The sequence below is a fragment of the Chanos chanos genome, chromosome 2 (genome assembly GCF_902362185.1).
Source record: "Chanos chanos chromosome 2, fChaCha1.1, whole genome shotgun sequence".
Lineage (NCBI taxonomy): Eukaryota > Metazoa > Chordata > Actinopteri > Gonorynchiformes > Chanidae > Chanos > Chanos chanos.
The window spans coordinates 17801448-17822532 of record NC_044496.1 but is presented as its reverse complement, the minus strand read 5'-3'; the positions used below and the strand labels follow the sequence as shown (position 1 = coordinate 17822532).

At 39.2% G+C, this 21085-nt stretch overlaps 1 protein-coding gene and 1 non-coding gene across 3 annotated transcripts; one reads left to right on the top strand and one right to left on the bottom strand.

The window, feature by feature from the left end:
• Positions 1 to 7328: 7328 nt before the first annotated feature.
• anxa2b (annexin A2b) lies at positions 7329 to 10973 on the bottom strand. 2 transcript variants are annotated; one of them, XM_030765971.1, is made up of 12 exons: positions 10923 to 10973; positions 10516 to 10609; positions 9699 to 9793; positions 9457 to 9570; positions 9163 to 9253; positions 8961 to 9040; positions 8792 to 8851; positions 8541 to 8634; positions 8309 to 8404; positions 8053 to 8111; positions 7745 to 7867; positions 7329 to 7388 (listed from the first exon to the last, which is right to left on the bottom strand). In XM_030765971.1, the coding sequence occupies exons 1-12, from the start codon at positions 10971 to 10973 to the stop codon at positions 7329 to 7331; spliced, it is 1017 nt and encodes a 338-aa protein (XP_030621831.1). The 2 variants fall into 2 exon arrangements, with proteins under 2 accessions (XP_030621831.1, XP_030621832.1); XM_030765972.1 differs by having other exon boundaries at positions 10516 to 10606.
• A 1209-nt stretch (positions 10974 to 12182) lies between these two features.
• LOC115806241 (small nucleolar RNA SNORA23) lies at positions 12183 to 12377 on the top strand. The gene has a single exon (XR_004025143.1). It is a non-coding gene; the product is annotated as a small nucleolar RNA SNORA23 (small nucleolar RNA).
• The last annotated feature ends 8708 nt before the right edge of the window (positions 12378 to 21085 follow it).

The window sequence follows — 21085 nt, the reverse complement described above, 5'->3', positions numbered from 1 at the left end:
GGACCTGCAGGTCCCTAACCACCACTCAGCATGCAAAAACAATGTCTCCTCACCATCAGATCTACAGAAACATTCAGAGAGAGAGAGAGAGAGAGAGAGAGAGAGAGAGGATTTCATAGATGTAGTTACTGAACTGAAGACCCTACATCCTGGTGCTGGATCTGATCACCACACCTGTGCAAGTCTCACACTTGCCACTCAGTCATTCTGTACTCAAAGGTTATGACCCATCTCTCAGATTTTTAAGAAAGACATCTCCCTCTGGTGGTTATCAGCAGAAACACACATAAGATTGTGTTGGAACGTATTTCCATCAGTGGACATGAAAATAAAAAGTGGATGTATCAAGGTAGAGTCACACACAATTTTGCTGTTTTTTTGTTATAAATGTCAGTGTAGGATAAGAGTTGGATGCATAAGCACTTTATAACGGAGGCAGTGCTTTTATTACCCAACACATTTTGCTAGAGTCCTACAAAAGTCAGAAGTGCACTGATCAGAGTCTCTCTGAATTGTCAGTCACATTGTCATACACAGCAATATAACAGACTGACGCCTGAGGTCCTTCCTCTCTTTGACTGACATCCCGTCAACATCAATACACCAGAGACAAATCAACAAACCAATGTGATGTTCTGTCTGTCTGTCTATCTCTCTCTCTCTCCCTCTGTCTCTTGTTTCTTACTCTCTCTCTCCTCGCTTGCTCAATCACTCACTCACATACTCATACATTAAAACTATGAGAAACCTGTATTATGGGAAAAGAATGAGATGACTTTCTCACATTTTTCACTCACTCCTCAGCTGCTGATTTGAAATGTTGTGGAGTACTTTATTAAGAGACAGATGAGGACAAATCAAAATTCATCTCTGAGTGGTTTGGAGTGAGTGTGTGGAATATGTTTTGAGTGGTAGTGAACATTTGCAAAAGTCCCAGCTCACAGAACAATTATTAGCAGTGATAATTTGACATGCACAACTGTCGTCAACAACTTGCATTAAACAAAGTACAAGTTCAACGTAAACAATGTGAGGGGCCATATGAAATGGAGACAAGCGTGTCTATAAATTATACATGTAATCTAGCAGAGGGTGAGATGTCATCAGATGGACTCCTCTATCACAGTATCTATATGTAAAACAGCTCTGGTCAACGCTGCAGAGAGAAAGGGAGGGGGGGGGGGAGAGAGAGAGAGAGAGCGAGAGAGAGAGAGAGAGAGAGAGAGAGAGAGCTCCATGCTGTGTAATGTAAGATGCTTGCATCATTCTCACAGAGACATAATGAGGAGTGTTTTCCCTGGGGCCTTATCAGTTTGCTTTTCCACTGTTTTGTTTTTTCTATCTCTTTCTGTTTTACATCAAATTCTGCTCATCTAGAAATGAATGTTTTCCTTAAAGAACCCCTTTCGCTCCATTAATTAGCCAACACTACAGCTAACAACAGAGAAGAGAGACTAAGCCATCTTTTTAATGTCTAATTCCCTCGCACATCTCCGAAATTAAACGAGGGATGTTTTGGAAGAGCATGCTTTAGAATGCAAATTAACGCTGAAACAGCCCAGAGCCATACTTTTCCTGAATAAGATTTTGTGTGTCGGCATCATCTGATCTCAAGGATCAAGGGTGTGTGTGTGTGTGTGTGTGTGTGTGTGTCTGTGTCTGTGTGTCTGCGTACGTGTGTGTGTTTGTGTGAGTGTGTGTGTGTGTGTGTGTGTGTGTGTCTGTGTTTGTGTGTGTGTGTGTGTGTGTGTGTCTGTGTTTGTGTGTGTGTGTGTGTGTGTGTGTGTATGAGAAAGAGAATAGTTCATGAGTGGATATAATACATGTGAGATATGAATGCAACAAGGTCAGGTTAATGTGTGTAACAGAACCATGAGGTTGAGTAGTGAAAGATTTCCCATCTCTCCAAACATTCTTAGTCAAAATTGTAATGACAGGTACATTAACACTGTCCAGTGCATTGGTTGTGTGGCTGTATATATTTCTGAGTTGGATTTTAGGGTTATCAGTATAGCAATGACACAGAGAACATGCACTTCTCTCAGACTAATTACATTCTCCATTGTTAGCCACAGAGGTTCCACTCTACCATACCAAATATAGCTGACCAATTCCAAACACATCTATCATGAAAAATGAAGGCTGTACACTCTTTTTTTCTGAATTCTAGACATTGGCACCTACACTCCTAACAGTAGGTGACAATCAGTAGCTGGCTTTTGAGAAGACATTGTCTTCAGGAAGACTGATTAAGTTTTTATTTTTGCTCCCCTTATAATAAGAGATTCCTAAACAGAGTATGCATCATTGAGCATAAATGTTGTATTTGACATAGAGTCAGTCTGGTGTAATCACACAGTTTGCGTGTTCAGCTGTTACACAGAGTATTTAACCCAGAGGTTAGTGAAGGGGTGGTGTTCTCTAGCTGTCTTCAACCTAATTGCTCAGCTGAATAATTGATATTAAAATGTCCCTGCGTCTAAGCTCAGAGGATGGGAGCATTCACCTCCCATTGAAGCAGCACATCAATAATCAGATTATCAGTGGGCCATGGATAAACAGAAAGAGCTGGCCTTAGCATATTCAAGAGTCGCTTTAGCCGCCCGCTATTAACGCATCTCCCGGGTTATTTATTTCCTCTGCTGGTTAATAAGACTGGAGGCCATATTATTCTAATTATATCAGTCCAATCAGCAGTATTGCATGTCTGGCCTCATTTACATTAGGCAGTGCTTTGTCTTTCACACTATGATACTAATTCAATGACACATCAAACATTTCAATGGACTCAGCCAGCAGAGGTCAGCCTGCTCTGCCCTTCCAGTCAGTTCACACTGCTTTGTGTGTGTGTGTGTGTGTGTGTGTGTGTGTGTGTGTGTATGTTTGTGTGCGTGAGTGCACTTGTGCATTTGTGCATCCGTGTGTGTGTGTGTGTGTGTGTGTGTGTGATTGTACTTGGCTCTATGCATATGACTGATTGATCAGCTTGGTTTTCTTACATAAATATGTTTTGAGCACTGGTTGGTGTTTGAGGCTGTGTGCATGTTGTTATGGTGACAGCTACATGATTACTGCATAAATGTAGAAATACATAGGGCTGTGGTCTTTGATTATTCAGTACCTTACTTCAGATAAATAACTCCCGGGTAGACAACTCTATCAGCTGCAGATCTTTCTTTATTTTTCCTTAAACTTAACGATCCAATTTAGAGTGCGACACTCCAGTGTATTCAAGATGAGTTCTATGATCTAGAGTTGAAGAAATGTAAAGTATAATCTGGATAAAACAGTTTACCTCGTCATTAGAGTGTGACTCCTATGTTTCTCTACACATTGTAGCACTTTATTTGTGATATATTACTCACGCTGTATTAACCAGTGGTACTAGTGCTCCTGTTATGTTTAGCCACAGGGAAATGAACAGTGATGTAAATAAATGAGGAGGAGAGAAAATATCAAGGTGTCAAAGTTCAGAATAATTATTCATTCCCATTTGGCCATTGTTGGCTTTCCTACATTCTGCCCCTACAGAGTCTCTGCCAGATACATGAAATATTAATGCAAATCATGAAGATCAGAGAAAAATAAAATAAGATGAGTGCATGATGAGACCCTGTTAGAGCAAATCAAACCGTCTACCTTTTACACCCTGGACCTGTCTAAAGATAAGAACAAATGCCAGGATAGTTTTTTTTTATACTCTCTCTGTCTCTCTGTCTCTCTCTCTCTCTCACACACACACACACACACCACTGTAATGCATGAGCCTGTGGCTAATACTGGAATGGCATACATCAGCCCAGAGTGTTCCAGACAAAAGGGGATATGATTATGTCTCTAAGCTTTTCATACTATACATGCTCATAATAATATTATCAGAGAGAGAAACAGGGGGAGAGAGAGAGAGAGAGAAAGAGAGAGAGAGATTTTTGTATCATGCTTTAGATTTTTTTTATTGGCCTTGTGATGCACTCTGGTCTCAGCTGGGTTCCCATTCGTACACAGAGCCCAGTCATTAGAGTCTTATGGAGTTACAGAGTAAGGCTTTGATTGTTATCTTGCCTTAAACATGGCTTGCAGGAAAACTACAGATAATCTCACAATTCATTAGAGATCAGAGACATCCACTACATCTCAAACAAACACACACATCCACACACACACATATACACACACATGCAGAGAGAGAGAGAGAAAGAGAGAGAGAGAGAGAGAGAGAGAGAGAGAGAGAGAGAGAGAGAGAGAGAGAGAGAGCAGCAGCACAGAGCAGTCCATTTTTCTTACCTCAGTGAGAGACTTAGACACCCTTGTGTGTGAGTGTGTGTGTAGCCTATGCCTCATGCTTAGCAGCTGGGAGATTAAACATTAATGAGTGAATCTCAAAGTGTGGTCATGCCTGCAGGCCCATCCCAGCGAATACATCAAACTGGGAGAGACTGGAAGAGGCTGTACCAGTTAAACTGTTCAGCTGGGAAAGACGGCAGGGGGATGTTCCAGTTAAACTGTTCAACTAGGAAAGACTGTGGGAGGCTGTACCAGTCAAACTGGGGGAGACTGAGGAGGGGTGTACCAGTTAAACTGGGGCAGGCTGAGGAAGGGTGTACCAGTTAAACTGGGAGAAGCTGAGGAGGGGTGTACCAGTTAAACTGGGAGAGGCTGAAGAAGGGTGTACCAGTTAAACTGGGATAAGCTGAGGAGGGGTGTACCAGTTAAACTGGGAGAAGCTGAGGAAGGGTGTACCAGTTAAACTGCGGCAGGCTGAAGAAGGGTGTACCAGTTAAACGGTGGGAGGCTGATTAGGGGTGAACCAGTTAAACTGGGAGAAGCTGAGGAAAGGTGAATAAGTCAAACTGGGAAAGAGAGGAGGAAGCTGTAACAGTTGTTAAAATGTATAGAAAGGAGTTTGAGTGCGTAATTTGACTGTTAACATATGTTGTTTCTGTTTAAAGAAGGGGGAACGCAGAAATGAGTAAAACTTTATGAAATGGAACATAATAAGGCTTTCCTTATCTTTTGAAGGATCAAGTATGTTTAAGTAAGTGAGCTGATATATGCGTCTACACAGATCTGCGAATATAAAGGATCCACATATATGACGTTTATGGGTCGTCCTGCAGCTGAGACCTTCACAATTCAACTGTGCATAAGGCAGTTGGTCCATGGACTCAATGTGTCATAGGTATTATATGTATTCACATTTTTTTTAAAATACGCAAAGCATAACACAGCCTGAAAACTGAGGTGAAATCCACTGACTGACTGCATATTCCCCAAAGTGTTACTGTTTTAACCAAGCCACCACTGATCTTCCTTTAACATGTGTAAAAAGATCTCTCTCTCTCTGTCATTACGGGGGTTGAATAAGCATGTAGGAGGCTAGGGGGGCACGCTGAGGGCACGCAACACAGTGCCGTTTGATTTCAACCTCAGTGAGACGAGACACAACCAGCCGGAGTCTACTCAGAAAACTAGAGAGAGTCTCCATTCAGTCAGACCTCAAACTGTCAGTGAATACCATTTCAATACAATGGCTCTTTTCAGCAGAGCAGGTTCCTGACTGATCTGCTTAAGTGACCTATGGAGAGAGTTCAGGCATATAAAGGGCAGATAAAATATGAGATATAATACTCCGCTTTATGACCTAAAGATTAATCTGTCACAAGCAGCAAAGATAAATCACTCCTCTGCTAACAAAACACTCTCTCGTCTCTACTCTTCATATTTCATTTTTATGAGTAATAAATATATAACATCAAAAAGGATCATTTTCTTGTCAGTGTTACAGCCTGTTGATGATGCATTTTAGGGCTTTAGTTGTTTAGTTTACAGTGTTAAGACATGCAACGGATCTAATGAATAATTAGAGATATAATCAGAAAAATATTCCTGCAGCTATGGAAATCTATTTCACAGTAAATATATACAACCTTTTTTTAGCAATATTACGAAAGTATTATATAATCATTTTGTGTAATTATTGTGAGATACAGTAATGTGACCATGATATTATTGTGCCAGAATGAACTGATAGAAAAACACATTTTTCATGTCATGTAATGATGATGCCTTTTCATGAATCAAGAATATGTAACAATTCCATTCAGTGGTGAGTTCTTTTTTGTACTGCCAAGATGGTGTGTTTATGGGTGTGGGCTTTATATGTATATTTTACTTTATATTTGTATTTTTTCTTGCTATTTAAAGTTGATTGTTGAATAACGGCGGTTTTATACACAACAAAAATTAATAGTCCATATTCGATTTACAATAACCACAAGAAGCTGAAAATTGACAAGGTTTCAGCGCTCTCTGCTGGAGAAATTTTGAACTAGTGAAATTTGCGCTTTGTGCTCTTCACAACAGCCTTAACAAAGCGATCTGTTCATTGAAAACACTCAAATTTATTTTTACTCATGCGGCCTGGTTCCATGTCGTCTGGATAATATAAACCATGAATTCATCAACAGCAATTATTGACTTGCTAGTTAAATGTAATGAAATCTGTTTTGTGCAACCTCTGAGATTATGACTAGTGTAGCTGACGGTCAACAACACAGGTATGGGACTACTATCATGAGTAGAGCTACAACGGTACGTTTTTTCTTCATTAATGGTGTCCCCTGCAGTTCGTCACAATATGTGTGTGGTCACAGATTTTATTCCTGCATAATTTTAGTATTTGCACTGCACTGAAAATACACCTGTTCTGATCTGTCATACACTGTGGCAGATTCGTGTGTGAGTGGGTTAAAATCGTCCAATGATTTTTCCACGTAGGAAACGCGAAAAAACGTATTCCATTGTCCAGATTTCTCCCTGAACGATAGCGGGAGCTACTATGGCAGTTCTTGATGCAGCAGCACTGACCTACCATGACGACGTTTTTCAGAATCACGACAGAAAATTAAAACACAGCTTCCAATTCATCGCGCAAGGTAGCGGGATCCTCACAACATGGCGCGTAACCATAAAGTTACCAAAAATTCGACAAGGCGTGACGTCAACGTCACTTTCTCTACAGGTTCTGCATGATATTGAACAACGGTTCTTGCCCGTTCACATTAACATAGCACATAGATTAAGAAAGATGTAAGTACAATTAGCTTTACACAATTAGTTTAATATAATCAAATATGTTAGTAAAATTGCAAGTTCTGGAATTCCTCAGTTTGTGCCATAAAGGTCCTCTCATTGTTACAGAATGGTAAAAACATGGCTTTATGATGAAAAGAATAAAGTCACAGTTTAATACTAATGCAGCGGTAGTTTTTATAAGCTAATAGCCCCAGAGTTTCCTTCAGAGATGTGCTGTTGCAGGGTGATGGCACCTAATCATCCCCTCCACACAGGCTCAGTAGTGCTCTCTGGTAGTCACCCTTCGTATGTTCCTATAGACAGACAATACAGCAGAGAGTGAGATCCACTTTAACTGTATCTTATTTATCCTATGTGGATGGTGACTTGTCAACCAAACTGCACTTTGTCTCGTGTATGGATTTTTGAAGGATAAAAGGAAGAATAGAGGAGAAATAGAAAAATAGCATAAAGATTCTGGTAGATGAAATAACGGAATTTTACAGAGGATCCAAAGTCATGTATAATTTTCATTTAAATTATTGGAAGTGTAACAATGGCATAGTCAATTCCTTGAATAACCTGGATTCCTAATATGCTCCTCCTGTAATGCACCCCCCTGTAAAGCTTTGAGTGCTCATAGACTGGGCTGAAGGTGGGAGGTACTGACCGCAATAGTCTGGTAGAGGGATTTTCCATGTAGCTTTTTGAATTCTGTGCGGATCTTCATGAGGTCGATCTCACAACGTGAGACCACGATGCGTGTCAGAGTCTTCTCTTTTGCCCCTTTACCCTACAGAGGTCAGAGGTCAAAGGTCAGCGAGGCATCCGCTACCTCATATTAAACATCTACTACCTCAAGTTAATATTATGCTTATATCTCATAACTACTTTCCAAAGTGAGGTTCCAACACATGTAATATCATAGCTAATGAACACTTTGTCAGAAGAACATGAAAAAAACATGAGAAAATGTACCTTCATGGCATCAGCAAGTCTGTTGGCAAAGTATAGGTGCTTGTTCTCAAAGCATTCCACTGTAGAAAAGAGAGAGAGAGAGAAAGAGAGGGAGAGAGAGAGAGAGAGAGAGAGAGAGAAAAGGCAGTCTCACTTTGTCATAGATGCATTTCTGACTTCATAAGTTTTGGCCAAGGCTAGTATGTAATGAGAAGATGTAAATGGGTGTGTGGTATGTTCAGTATTCAGTACGAGGGTCCAGGCAGGTTTCTAATACCTAATGTTAGGAAGGATTTCTCCAGGTCTCCTTTCACCTCTTTACAGATGCTCTCCTTCATGCCGTAAGGACTGTAACTCGTATACCTGTCAAACACTGACAGACAGAGAAAAAAAATCTTATTACATTACCACTCTGGCTAAACCCAGGGTTAAAGAATGTATGTATGGCAGGGTAGCAGTGAGAGAAGTGTGGATGAGTGCATGGGTGAAGTGTGTCTTTCATTTTTTACCTTTTTGCAGGTGTGGGACACTCCTCTCAGAGAAGATGGTAATCCAAGTGGCTACATCAGTTCCCTTTCTCTTCACACCAGCCTCATATAGAGCCTGCATACACAACAACACACTGGAATGTGAAGTACACAGACAAATACGCACGCACGCACACACACGCACACGCGCACACACACACACACACACACACACACACACCCTATGAATTCAGTGTTTTTGGTATTATATTGAAGGTATGTGTAAAACTCACTTGAGCATCCTGATCGATACGGTCATAGTCCACTACGTTACCAGGTTCCTCCCTCTTTCCCTGTGCACAAAAACACAGACATATGAATTTAGACACAGGAGAACTTTAAAGCGTAGGAGGTATGTGTATGTATATGTGTTTCTGCTGAGAAGCCACTGGAGACCTGTACCTCAACAAGAGCCAGCAACAGCTTGGCAAAATCTCCCGATGTGTCTCCAGCAATGTCCTTCTCCATGTCTTTCTTAAACACTGCTCAGAGAGAGGAAGAATTATTGAATGAGTGATAGAGAAGGAGAGAGAGAGAGTGGTAATAGTGATCTATACATGAAATGGAAAAAAAGGCTGTTTTTGTTGGGGTTTCTCTCACTCACTTTCTTTGTAAGCTTTCTTAATCTCTACCAGCTCAGCAGCGCTGCGGGAACACACTATCTCAATCAAGCTCTCCTCGTCGGTTCCCAAACCCTGCGTGAAAACACAACACGCAATTTAAATATAACACCCAAACCCTGCACGAAAACACAATTTAAATATAACACCCAAACCCTGCATGAAAACACAACACACAATTTAAATATCACACACACACACACACACACACACACACACACAGAGAGACATCATTACCACTGAAGACAAGACTGACATTAATCTTTGCTGATTCTGACCTTTATGGATGCTCTGATCTCTGATGCATCAAACTGAGTTGTGCTCTTCATAAGGCCCAAAATGAGGTTCTCCAGAGAACCAGACAGTGCACTCTTTAGAGCTGAGACCATATCCTGAGGTGATTACACTCATATTAACCCTTGCACAACTTTAATTGTAAGCAGATGATATACATTAAAACCAGAGATGAAATGGGAAATACTATACAACAGACATAGTGAATGAAGCAGTGTTTACTGACCTTTTTTGCCCTTTTCTCATACTCAAAGGCAATCTCTCTTCTCTGTGAGTAACTGCGATTGGTCAAGATGTCAATGATTGTTTGCTCATCCACTCCTGTCAAATGTGTATGAGTGAGAGAGAGGTAATGAGAGACAGAGAGACAGGGACAGAGAGAGAGAGAGAGAGAGAGAGAGACAGAGAGAAATATCATTAGCGCTCTCATAGTATAGGAACAGAAGTTTTGAATTCAGTTATGAATGAGGTCTGAGGTGTACTCATAAAGGTTTGTGTAATGTCAGTATCTGGGGTAGTGGGGCGCTGCACTGAATGAGAGTCTGTGATACCTGTCTGAACCTGATTTCTTTCTTATATGACTCTACCTTAAGGGACTGACTAAACTCTTCAACTGCAGGCAGTGATAAATCATCAGAGCCAATCAGAGCAGCTAATGCACTGCTGAACGTACTGAAGCACGACTCTCTTGGTGTATTATTAGCTTAGAGCTGTTCAGTCACATTGAAAATTATTGGAAAACATACACATGCACGCACACACACACGTGCACACACACACACTCACACACACACATGTGCACACACTCATATGCACAAACACCAGCGCACTGACATTTGGGTGGAGGCATGGTCTGGATATGATTAGCCCCCAGTTTTTCCAGCAGAAAAAGTGGGGGCTGAATGAAGCATATCAGCTTCAATAACCCAATCAGATTTTACGACAGTCAGTACGTCTGTTTCCATGCCATCAAATACACATTTTTAATGTAGTGCTCCAGAGAGATTCTTGGGATTTACACAGAGCAAGTCAACTTGTCATACCCTTGGTTTTAATGGCAGTCTCTATTTTGGCTGCATCCCTATCTGGGTCAAAGTCTGAGGCTGGAACAACTGTCGGGAATCTTGCTTCACTCTCCTGAAGATTCAGACAGGCAAAACAACACCAAATGTTCAATGTCAAGCCAATTATATTCCTCTAAACATTCAAATTTACACTGTGCTAAAACTGATTGAGCTGAAAAAAAAGTGACAACCAAATGGAAACAGTAATAAAAGGACTCAGCAAGGATAAATATCATTCAAATTTAAAATACTGTCAAATACTGCTGATAAAGTAAATACACAAGAAAAAAGACTTGTCATTGTTACTGTGCCATAATAAAACGTAGAGCCAGCAAGAAATCAAATCAAATCAAATGCTACAAATGCCACCATGTCTTTATACTCACCTTTCCATATCCCAGAGTGAGCTGACCCAAGAACTCTGCAACCAGTGCCATCTCAAACTCTCTGGAAGGGACCGGGTAAGAACAGGATATGTCAGATATAATAAAAGAATGCGTATTATTTAGAAATGACAGAGACTAAACTGAAGAATTGCTCCAGGTTTCACACAGCTTTATCACGTTTGAAATGGTTCCCGTAGCAACCAAGTATTTGGGTCCAAAGGCCATATTTATGGCTGTCACAGATACACTGACACTAAGACATTTCAGTGAGCAGCGAGCCACAGCGAGTCACGCCCAACAGGAACTGATCTGAGGACAAGGAGTTTGTGCAGATAGCACTGTACTTATCAGAGGCTGTTCTTCTGGGACAGTCCCAGATTCATTATCATCAGCTCTCAGAATAACAATTACATGAAATGTGAGTAAATATATTTCTCTTAGTTTTTCCCATATTTCTCTCTCTCTCTCTCTCTCTCTCTTTCATGTTTTGGAGGAATATTAAACAGAAGAACTAGAGGTGTCAGAGAAGTTTTGCTCTGACACACCCTGTCCACCTAAGTCTGAAATTCCACAGCCCAGAGCTAAACGTCTCATCACTCTGAAAGCTCTGAGGGCTTTCAGCTATCACACAATCTTAGTATTCACACGCATAGCAGAGGAGTTACCATATCTCAAAGGCTTTCTCCATACTTAAGCTTTTAAAAAAGCAGGACAAAAAAGTGCCAACGTTTGACAATGAGCTGGGTGAGAAAATTTGATCAGTCCAGGCAAAGAGAGATGATTAAATTCTAAATATGAGGAAATATACAATCAGAAAAATGTCAGACAGTTAAAGAAAGAGAGTCCACATAACAGGCTAAAGATCAGTTGGAGCAGTTGCAGAAAAACAGCAGCGCAGAGTCAGAGTACAGAGAGAGAAGGAAACAGACACCACACAGACATGCTTACCGTAGTAAGATGAGGTACTGTTCAAAACTGAAGCTCTGGATGTGTTGTAACTTTGTAATTTGTGTTGCTTAAATACAGTAGGCCAGTGTGAGTCAGTGATACCTCCCATTCCCCTTGCCCACACACAAACACACACACACACACACACACACAGCAGTGGACAGCCCACACCCTTTCCAAGTATCTGTATATTGATTATCAGTTCTCTGTGATACTTTTGCAATAGGTTTACTCTTGGTCTTTCCGTCTCGGTTTGTTCCACCACTATAATTTAAGACGTTTCAACAATTTTGAATGAAATATACACAGTGTTGTGTAATGTGTGTGCGTCTTTGTGTGTGTGTGTGTGTGTGTGTGTGTGTGTGTACACCAAACACACACACACACACACACACACACACACACACACACACACACACACACACACAGGCTTATATATATATATATATATATATATATATACACATAGAGCTCTGTTGACACAGTTATATACATGCCTGTACATGACCTCTCTCAAAGTGAGTATTTATTCATCTCTTATTCATTTGTTTATTCAGCCTATGTGTGACTGGCTACCTGAGTCTCTTCACACAGGAAAAGAGGTAAAGAGGTAGTATCCAGGCACCAGGATATGACTCTGGCTGTGCATCTGTTAAGTGGTTTTAAATCTAGTTGATTATGTACTGTGATTGATAAAGTTAATAGGAGCAAGGGCTTTACAGAATTGCACACCAGGTGAGTGACTTATACAGGACAAAGGTAGCTCACTCTCTCTGTCTCTAACACTCATTGTTTATCTCTAGATGATTACACTTGCAGTGATAAGAGACTGGAGGCACAGGTTCACTGTGTGAAGAGATGACCCTGATACAGCAACACCCAAAATATAAACATACAATACCATCCAGTATGTACCTCCTTCATACATACACTCCAAATATGCAAAAACATTGATTATGAACACATTATATGGGCACATTTTTAAATTTTTATTGCATTGCCACTTATTGGTTGAAGTAAAAGGCTTTTAAAGGTCAAAGGTCTGTCTCTCTTGGCCCTGGTAACTATAGCAACATGTCAGTCAGCGGCTGTGCAATACTGTACCCATCAAACTGCGGTGTGATGAGTCACAACAGAGATGTATAAAACAATACACACACCCCTATCCACCCCCCCCCCAACACACACACACACACACACACACACACACACACACAGGAAATGAGAGTTATGACATCCAGTCAAAGCAGAGCACTGGAAAACACATCTACTCAGCATGTCTAAGAATGAATCATTACTAAGTTATGGCCATGTTCATGTTAGTGTGTAGATTTCTATGACATTGAACAAGCATAACAGACCAATCAGCAAAATGTCTGTAATAATATATGTGGACCTTAAATCTTTACATTGGTTCACTAAGAAAAATGAATGTCCAAAAGTTTCAAATCAGTGTGTAAGTCATTGTTTTCCCTGTGAAGGCCACAGACAATGAGTCGGCAAAGGACAGATCATACATATGCCCAGAGGTCCATAAAATTAAATCAGTTTCTCATAGTGTGACTTAATGGCACCCTCTTGTGTATTAAAGTAAGTAGCACATTCAAATAACTTGGCAGTAAACCAGCAGTATGTATTAAGGAAGACAAGATAGTATTTCATTGTTATATCTTAGCTTAATTAGCTAGCTATCTGCTTTAAAAGTCATAAATATTTGATGACATAGGCATGAGTATACAGTCTTACACTTCAGCACTATTCTGTACATGTGTATGACTGACAAAATGCACGCAGTCTGTTATTATAATGAGAAGTTCCAGTGTGAGATGAACAAAGGAAAAAACAGGAAAAACATCACATAGAAATAAGCCCTATTTAAAAGTTTCATCATGAAACAAATACTATTTAAATGGAAAAAAGCAATGTGATAATACATGTTAGCAAACTGACCAAAATGCATCCCCTTTGTTAACCTGCCATCCCCCTATATACTCTACAGAGTAGTGTCAGTGACCATTGGACCATCCCCCTGTTAAAAAATAACAAATCACCCAGTGAGTGTGTGTATATATGTGTGTGTGTGTGTGTAGTGTTGAAGTTATTCTGGAGAAGCACAACCGAGTATATACATATGTATATATAAAACCAGAAACCATCAAACAGTTGAGTAATGAGATGCTCTCTCTTTAAACACAGATATTTCTGACATACAGGCTCTGTATTACCAGCGCAGTCAGGCTCAGTGACAGCCCTGGATCACCACCTTGGCCTGACCATCAGGGCTGCTGGACTGTGGGAGTGTGAAATTTACCCTCTTCATATAAATTCGCAGACATTATCACCTGCCAAAATTGGCACAACATTACCTCATGTTAAAAAACATGAAATATTTCGAATTCTCATTTTGTATTTCTGAATTAGGGGCTTTGAACTAGTGTTAAAATGACAGGTTCTCATGTTTATAGTGACCTCCTTTGTCATATGCTGTAGGAACTTTGGCCCAGTGACCCACGCTGATTTCAGACATGGGGTTTTCACGCCTTATTCTGATGCAACGCTATAATCACACTTCAGCAAGTTTTTCGGTGATCAGTCTGAATGCCTGTGAATATATGTCTGAATAGTTCAGTGGAGTGGCCACGCTGATATGGAGGCATTACGGCTTAAATCTGAGTCTCTGTCTCCCCCTGTTGCCACATCTGCAATTCACAGACAGATCGCTCTTCACGATAACCGACGTGTCCAAACTTCAGTCAACACTGGACCTGCTCAAAGAGCATATATGTATATACAAAAACACAAACCATGAGATTCCTGCCAGTGGAATCTCATACACTGTTGGGTCTAAATACATTGTTACTTCTGAGCACTCCTCTTAAGGACAATCCTAACATCCCAAGTCCTACTGCTGACAGTATTTGGCAAAGTTGGATTAGGAACAGTATCAAAATGGTTGGTGACTTATATATTAATGGCATATTTGCCAGCTTCCTCCAATTATCTGAATTATTTGACTTACCAAGGCATAATTATTTCAAGTGCCTACAAATGAGACATTGGATTAGAAGTCAGTCGTTGGGATCATTCCCTAACATCCCTGAGGAATCCCCACTGGAAACCCTGTTGCTTGATACCAGGCTTACTTCTACAAAAGGCCTAACATCTTTTATTTACAACACCCTTATTTCAGTTTTTTACAATCACTAACAAGCGTTTACCTTTACTTAAGATGCTTTTTCTAACCTCTAACACAGCAACACACCTATATCACACAATTAGTCAAATAACTAATTTTCTGCTCAGAACCACATTTTGTTAATTAAATACCAACTCTACATTTCAAGATGCAAAAAAACTTTCTCTACATACACTGATTCTATCAAAACACGGCAAACCCGACTCAATATCAAATCATTCTTTCATAACACTAGCACATGTTTTCTATTCAAGAGGAACATATACTCAATCATCACACAATGACTTTCAAAATACCAACAGTTGATGCCATTACAAAAACTGCATTACTTTTCATGTTTCAGTTCTACAGGTACCTGTATACAATAGACAATATGAAATCCATTGTTGTTTTTATGTTTAATTCAGTTTCCTTTTACTGTAAACCAATCTACATTTTTTGGTTGAGTGTCAAATGTGTGCATAAAAGTGAATGAGTCATCTTTACTTTATAGAATGTACAGTAGAAAAAAAGAGTAAGTGACAGAATTGCTGCAGTAAAAGCTTTATTAGCAATATGAAATTGCTGCCAGTGATCAGCAAAATATCCAACATACATGGCCTTTGGTTCCAAATGTATAAAAATCAAATACACAAATACAGTAAAAAAGCCACAGCTACTCCTCTCCCTGGTCCTCTTCCTCTCCCTTATCCAGACATTATTTTTTCTCTCTCTGCTCCTCTGTGTTGTTCTGTATCCACATTGAACAAAATCAATCCTAAAAGTCCTCTTTTTACTGTGTATGTACATGTAATTGAAAGAACCTCGACACCTGGCTATGTCACTGATTGAGATTGGAATCAGCTGTAGTTGGTCTGTTTTACACAACTTACAGTAAATCAGCTATTTCTCAATGTTTAAACGATCTGTTCATTCAAAAATGCTTATCAGCTGTTTGTATTTTGTCGTACTTACAAGCACTGCAGCAAAAAAAAAGTATACTTAAAAACTGGAAATCTGAAGAATCCCCCAGCGAAGAAACACTGGATCAGTGAACTTGTATCCTATAATACCACTGAGAAAATACTGTATAATGTCAGGAAAAAACCCATGGCCCTTGACTGTGTCTGGGACCCTTTCCTTAATATCTTACCACTGTTAGACCCTAACAATTGACTAATTTGCATATTTACATTGACTATTTCTGGACTTTATTATTATTATTATTTATCATTTATCCAGCATAGTTGTATTTCTACCTTTATTAATTCTAAACAATTTTGAACTATTTAACAAATGTGCCATACTGGGGGGTTGTTATGTGATATGTTCTGTTTTTATTAATTATTATGAAGGAATGTGTTGTTACCTGTGGTGCATTTGCACATTTTATGCTTTGCATATTTCCAATAAATATATCTCTAAAAAATCACAAACCACGGAAATGTCTACACACACACACACACACACACACACACACACACACACACAGAGGTGTTAATTTCTTCAGATTTATTGATAGTTTCATTCCTCTGTTTTTCCATAAAATCCACCTTATGATGTGACACCATCCACTGCCCACCTGAAACAGCACACCATGTTTAAAACACGATGACTAATAAAACTAGAATACTTCTCTAAAACATTTCAGTTTTCATTATGGCTTGAAAAGTTTTTTTGAGAATGTAAACTCTTGAGGAATGTGTCTTAAAGAGTGTGAGCTTAAACACATCATAAAGACTTAATCTCCCAGTAGAGGTCTAAGGTATGCAGACTCATTACCAGCGATGAGTAATTGTCTGACTAGTTAAGAAAGTGAAGACCAGATAAGGAACAACAGGGTATGAGTGGCAGCACTGAGAGGATAGCCCAGTGAGTGTTAGATGGTGAGTTAAGTACACAATAATACTTGAGAGGTAGCATTTCGCAAGGATACTAGCTAAACACAGTGTGGGTAATATTCACTCTGTCTTTCCCCAAGGGGGAACAGAACCGCCTCTGTCACTCACCATCATCATCCAGTGAGCACTTCAGCCTGTGGAGGGATACTGGATGACTAATTATTATCATTGTTATTGTTTTCTGGGACTGGTGCCTCATCCATACATGTAGGCTTAAATAATATATAAAAGCTTATAAATGTTGTTTGACATCAACTGGTTTAAATGAGAATTAAAACAATACAAGTGTACATTGCCATGCATGATTATAATCAATTCATAATCATCATCAAAGTAATAATCTGTTTGATCGTTTTATTGAGTTGAAAAAACGAGCAGGCAGACAAACTGACAGACAAACACAAAGAAATAAACACACAGATGTCACATGGTGTGGTTTTTATTTTTATGGTATATAAGCACATTTAACACATAATTTGTCCATGTGTAAAATGCACACTTAATGACTCATTTAAAAGGTCAATTTACTAAGTACAGTATCACAACATTCAGAGTGGATTGAAAGTATTTCAAAAGAAAACAAAGTTCAAATGATCTTTACATGTATTTACAAAACCAACAAAAATACTTTTTTTGCATTTACAAATCAGACAGTATGGAGCAAAAATGACTATTGCTAGACAGTTTAAGAGTGCTTAGTTGATTAAAAAGGATCATCTGTCAAAAAACTGAAGATTCAGGGCTGATGATTCAGAATATCAAAGGTCCCCCTTCCATATATACTGTGATATTCATATTATTATTGAGGACTCTATACCATTTCTCACCAGGGTGAAAAAAATCCTCAAAGAAACAAAGGAAAAATAGAATCTCTGAGAGAGGATCTTGTGCAGACTTGAGAAGAGTAGTTCCATTTACCTTAATGATGCAACTGTTTCTTTAACATAAAAAAACCTTTAGCTAAAAAAAACGTCCCCTCCTAACTTCAAAGAAATCCAAAGAGGGTGATTTATTGTCTATAGTGTTTACTGGAGGCAATTAACAACTACACATAGTGTCAAAAAACCCAGATAAATGGGGAACAAGAAGCATATGTAAAAAGCAGAGAGTGCTACACTAATGAGATTTATCCACATCACTGTGGGTGACAAAGGACACCTCAGTGACCACAACAGCTCAGCTTTCTGATGTATCTGTGAAAAACTTGTGCCTCGTTTGATACCAGTTTGAGAACTGGACAGAGAGCATTGTCAGGTAAGGATAAGATAGGACAGGAGCACGTAACTTATGGACTATGTTGTCTGTGCATCAATTCAAAGTGCAAGGAGAAACAGGTGAGAAAGAAACAGATCATTTTGACCACATATTACGTCCTGAGGCGTGACCAGTCACTTTCATACAAAACAATGGCGACACGCAACTCTCAATAAAGTCACTGTCCATTGGTGTCTCCTGATAGCACACTGGCTATCTGGTGCATATCAATTATATCTTTTTTCAGCAAAGATATAATTTATAGGTTTCAGTTCATGCATATCACCAGTTTTAAGCTTACATATAACGTTAGCAGAGGGAGGGTGCAGAATCTTCTTAGGTATCATATCAGAAAACAAGACCGGGCAGATCATCACAAAACAGGAGTAAAAGATACAAATCCAACAATTAAAACGAAAAGGAACTGACACAATAAAATTCTAGATTATTTAAAAAAATGCAAATTCCCTCTAAAATCTCCAACATTAGAATGATAATATTATTGCTTTTTTTCTTTTTTTTTTGGTAGAGGTAATTTCATGGTATAGGGGATGAACCAGCTTGCTACTCCACATACATATTGCCCTGTGTATCTGTCTGTCTGTCTGTCACTCTGACACCTGTCATATACAGAGTGGGAAAAACACTGATACTGAAAGACACGACTAAGATGACTATCGTCATATTAGATGTTGAAAAATTGGGTGACAATGCGATAAAACTGAAATGACAAAAACAAACATTTTAATAAATAAAGGCAGTTAAGGAGCTGACAAATGTCATTAGTTTGAAAGCATGTTACATCTATTTCATCACTTCAGAACTCACCAGAAATGATTTTTTTTGTTTTTGTATGGTTCAGTTTAGCATTATTTAAAAAAGTTACATACTGTTCTAAAATTATTTTTTTAACAATTTTCAAATGTATTATTGCTGTCTTAGGTCACAGGTTACTTTGACTAATTTCTTGGCCACATGTAGATTTGAACTGAATTTCCATTTAGTGAAAATATCAAAACAAGACACCTCTCAGAATACGCGATTTACTCTGTGGCCTTTAAAAAAAATATTGTTCTTATTACATCACTATTACATTTATTTTATACTCTAATAGTGACATGTCACTGAAAGTGTACATAAATTGTATTGCTACAAATAAACCTCCTGTAAGTTTCTCTCTCTCTCTCTCTCTATTGCTCATGCGTTTCATGCATTGTTCTCTTCTCCCTGAGGATTCCTTAAGATAAGCTACTCACTTGTGAGGTCAGAGGTGAGATGGATTGTCTTTCACAAATTTAGAGTTTAACTGTTAACTGTGTGCATTCATGAGATATGAAGTATCTGCCTGACACCAAGTTTACACATCCTTGGTGACATCCTGTAAGTAACAGTAAATATGGCAGAGTCAGCCCTTATTGAAACAGTTATATAGGTAATGTCATTACAGGTCATGGATCTGGAATTGAAGCGTTGCTGCTTTAGCATTCATACTTTACGCTTAAACACAAAGGTCATGTGCATGAACGAGGAGCTAGTTATTACATGCCTGGTGTAAGTTCTTTTGATGAAAAAATCCTCAGGATGGAAAACAAACAAACAAACAAACAAAACGGCAAATGATACAGAAGATTCCATTTCTCTTCCTGCCACAATTAAATCACAAACAGATATTCTGACTATGATAACTGCTGTTCTGACTAAACACTGGATGATTAACAAGATGAACAATGACACAGGTAAAGCAACCAGAGAACTAAAGGAGCATCATATACTGAATGGAACTAACACAAACATGTTCCTCTCCTTTTCCCTGAGTTGTTGCACAGGGTAGTAGAGTCCTGCACAGTCTTTGCTGTACTAGAGAGGAATGGTCAGGGGCACTGCCAATCATAATTCATCACCATGATAACCCTGTTATCTAATTACAAGCCCCCTGGAATGTTGACATACACTCTTTATCCACTGTAAAACCAATTTCCCATCCATTCATTACATAGAAAGCTATATAACACTCACTATTGGCACAATTTGGCACAAAGCCTTGAAATATATTGAGAACTGAGAGGCAAAAATGACAAATCATTGAGATGGATCCATATAACACATTCATTCACACATACAATTGTTAATTAAGAAATCCCAAATTATTTATTGCTGAGAAATAGTAAGTGCTTCCATTAGTAAGGTTTTCTTTTACTGCTTCTTCACTACTTACAATGTTTTCTCCAAATATATACCTTCAGTTTCTTTTGTCTGAGCTCTACCCTTCCACTCTGAGCATGAAATCTGATACTCTTCCAGTTGTATTTTTCTTTAATTTTGGAATGTTGTCCTGGACAAAATGACAGCATTCTCATAAAGCCTTCAGATTTCATGACCTAAGCACTGCTAATGTGTGTGAGTGTGTGTGTGTGTGTGTGTTGCGTGCTGTGTGTGTGTGTGTGTGTGTTGGTGTACTTCATTTGGCTTCTCCCTCACCCTCAGCCTTTTGTGATGCTACAGCTGTTGGATGGTAAATTACAGCATACTCTCTCTCTCTCCTCTTCTACTGAGATTTCAGGATCCTACTCAGGGAGGAACAGAGGGGAAAATAACTTCAACACTTGACATGAGAGACTAAACAGACATTTGATAGGACAGACTGGTGCTGGTTGAAGGAGCAAAAGCCCCCACTGACAGATACAGGATCTTCTAATGGATCCTGATGGGGTCATCTTTATTTTCTGGCCACATCTTTACCAGGTGCCATTTTGGCTCTCAGGGGCTGAGTGTCCATGGCAGTCTGGCTTTGGTAAGTGTTTGTGTGGAAATGCAGCTGTAAGACTGTGGGTTTTTGTGCAGGGATGTGAGCTCCTCTCAGTGTTAGACTGTGGACATACAACCCC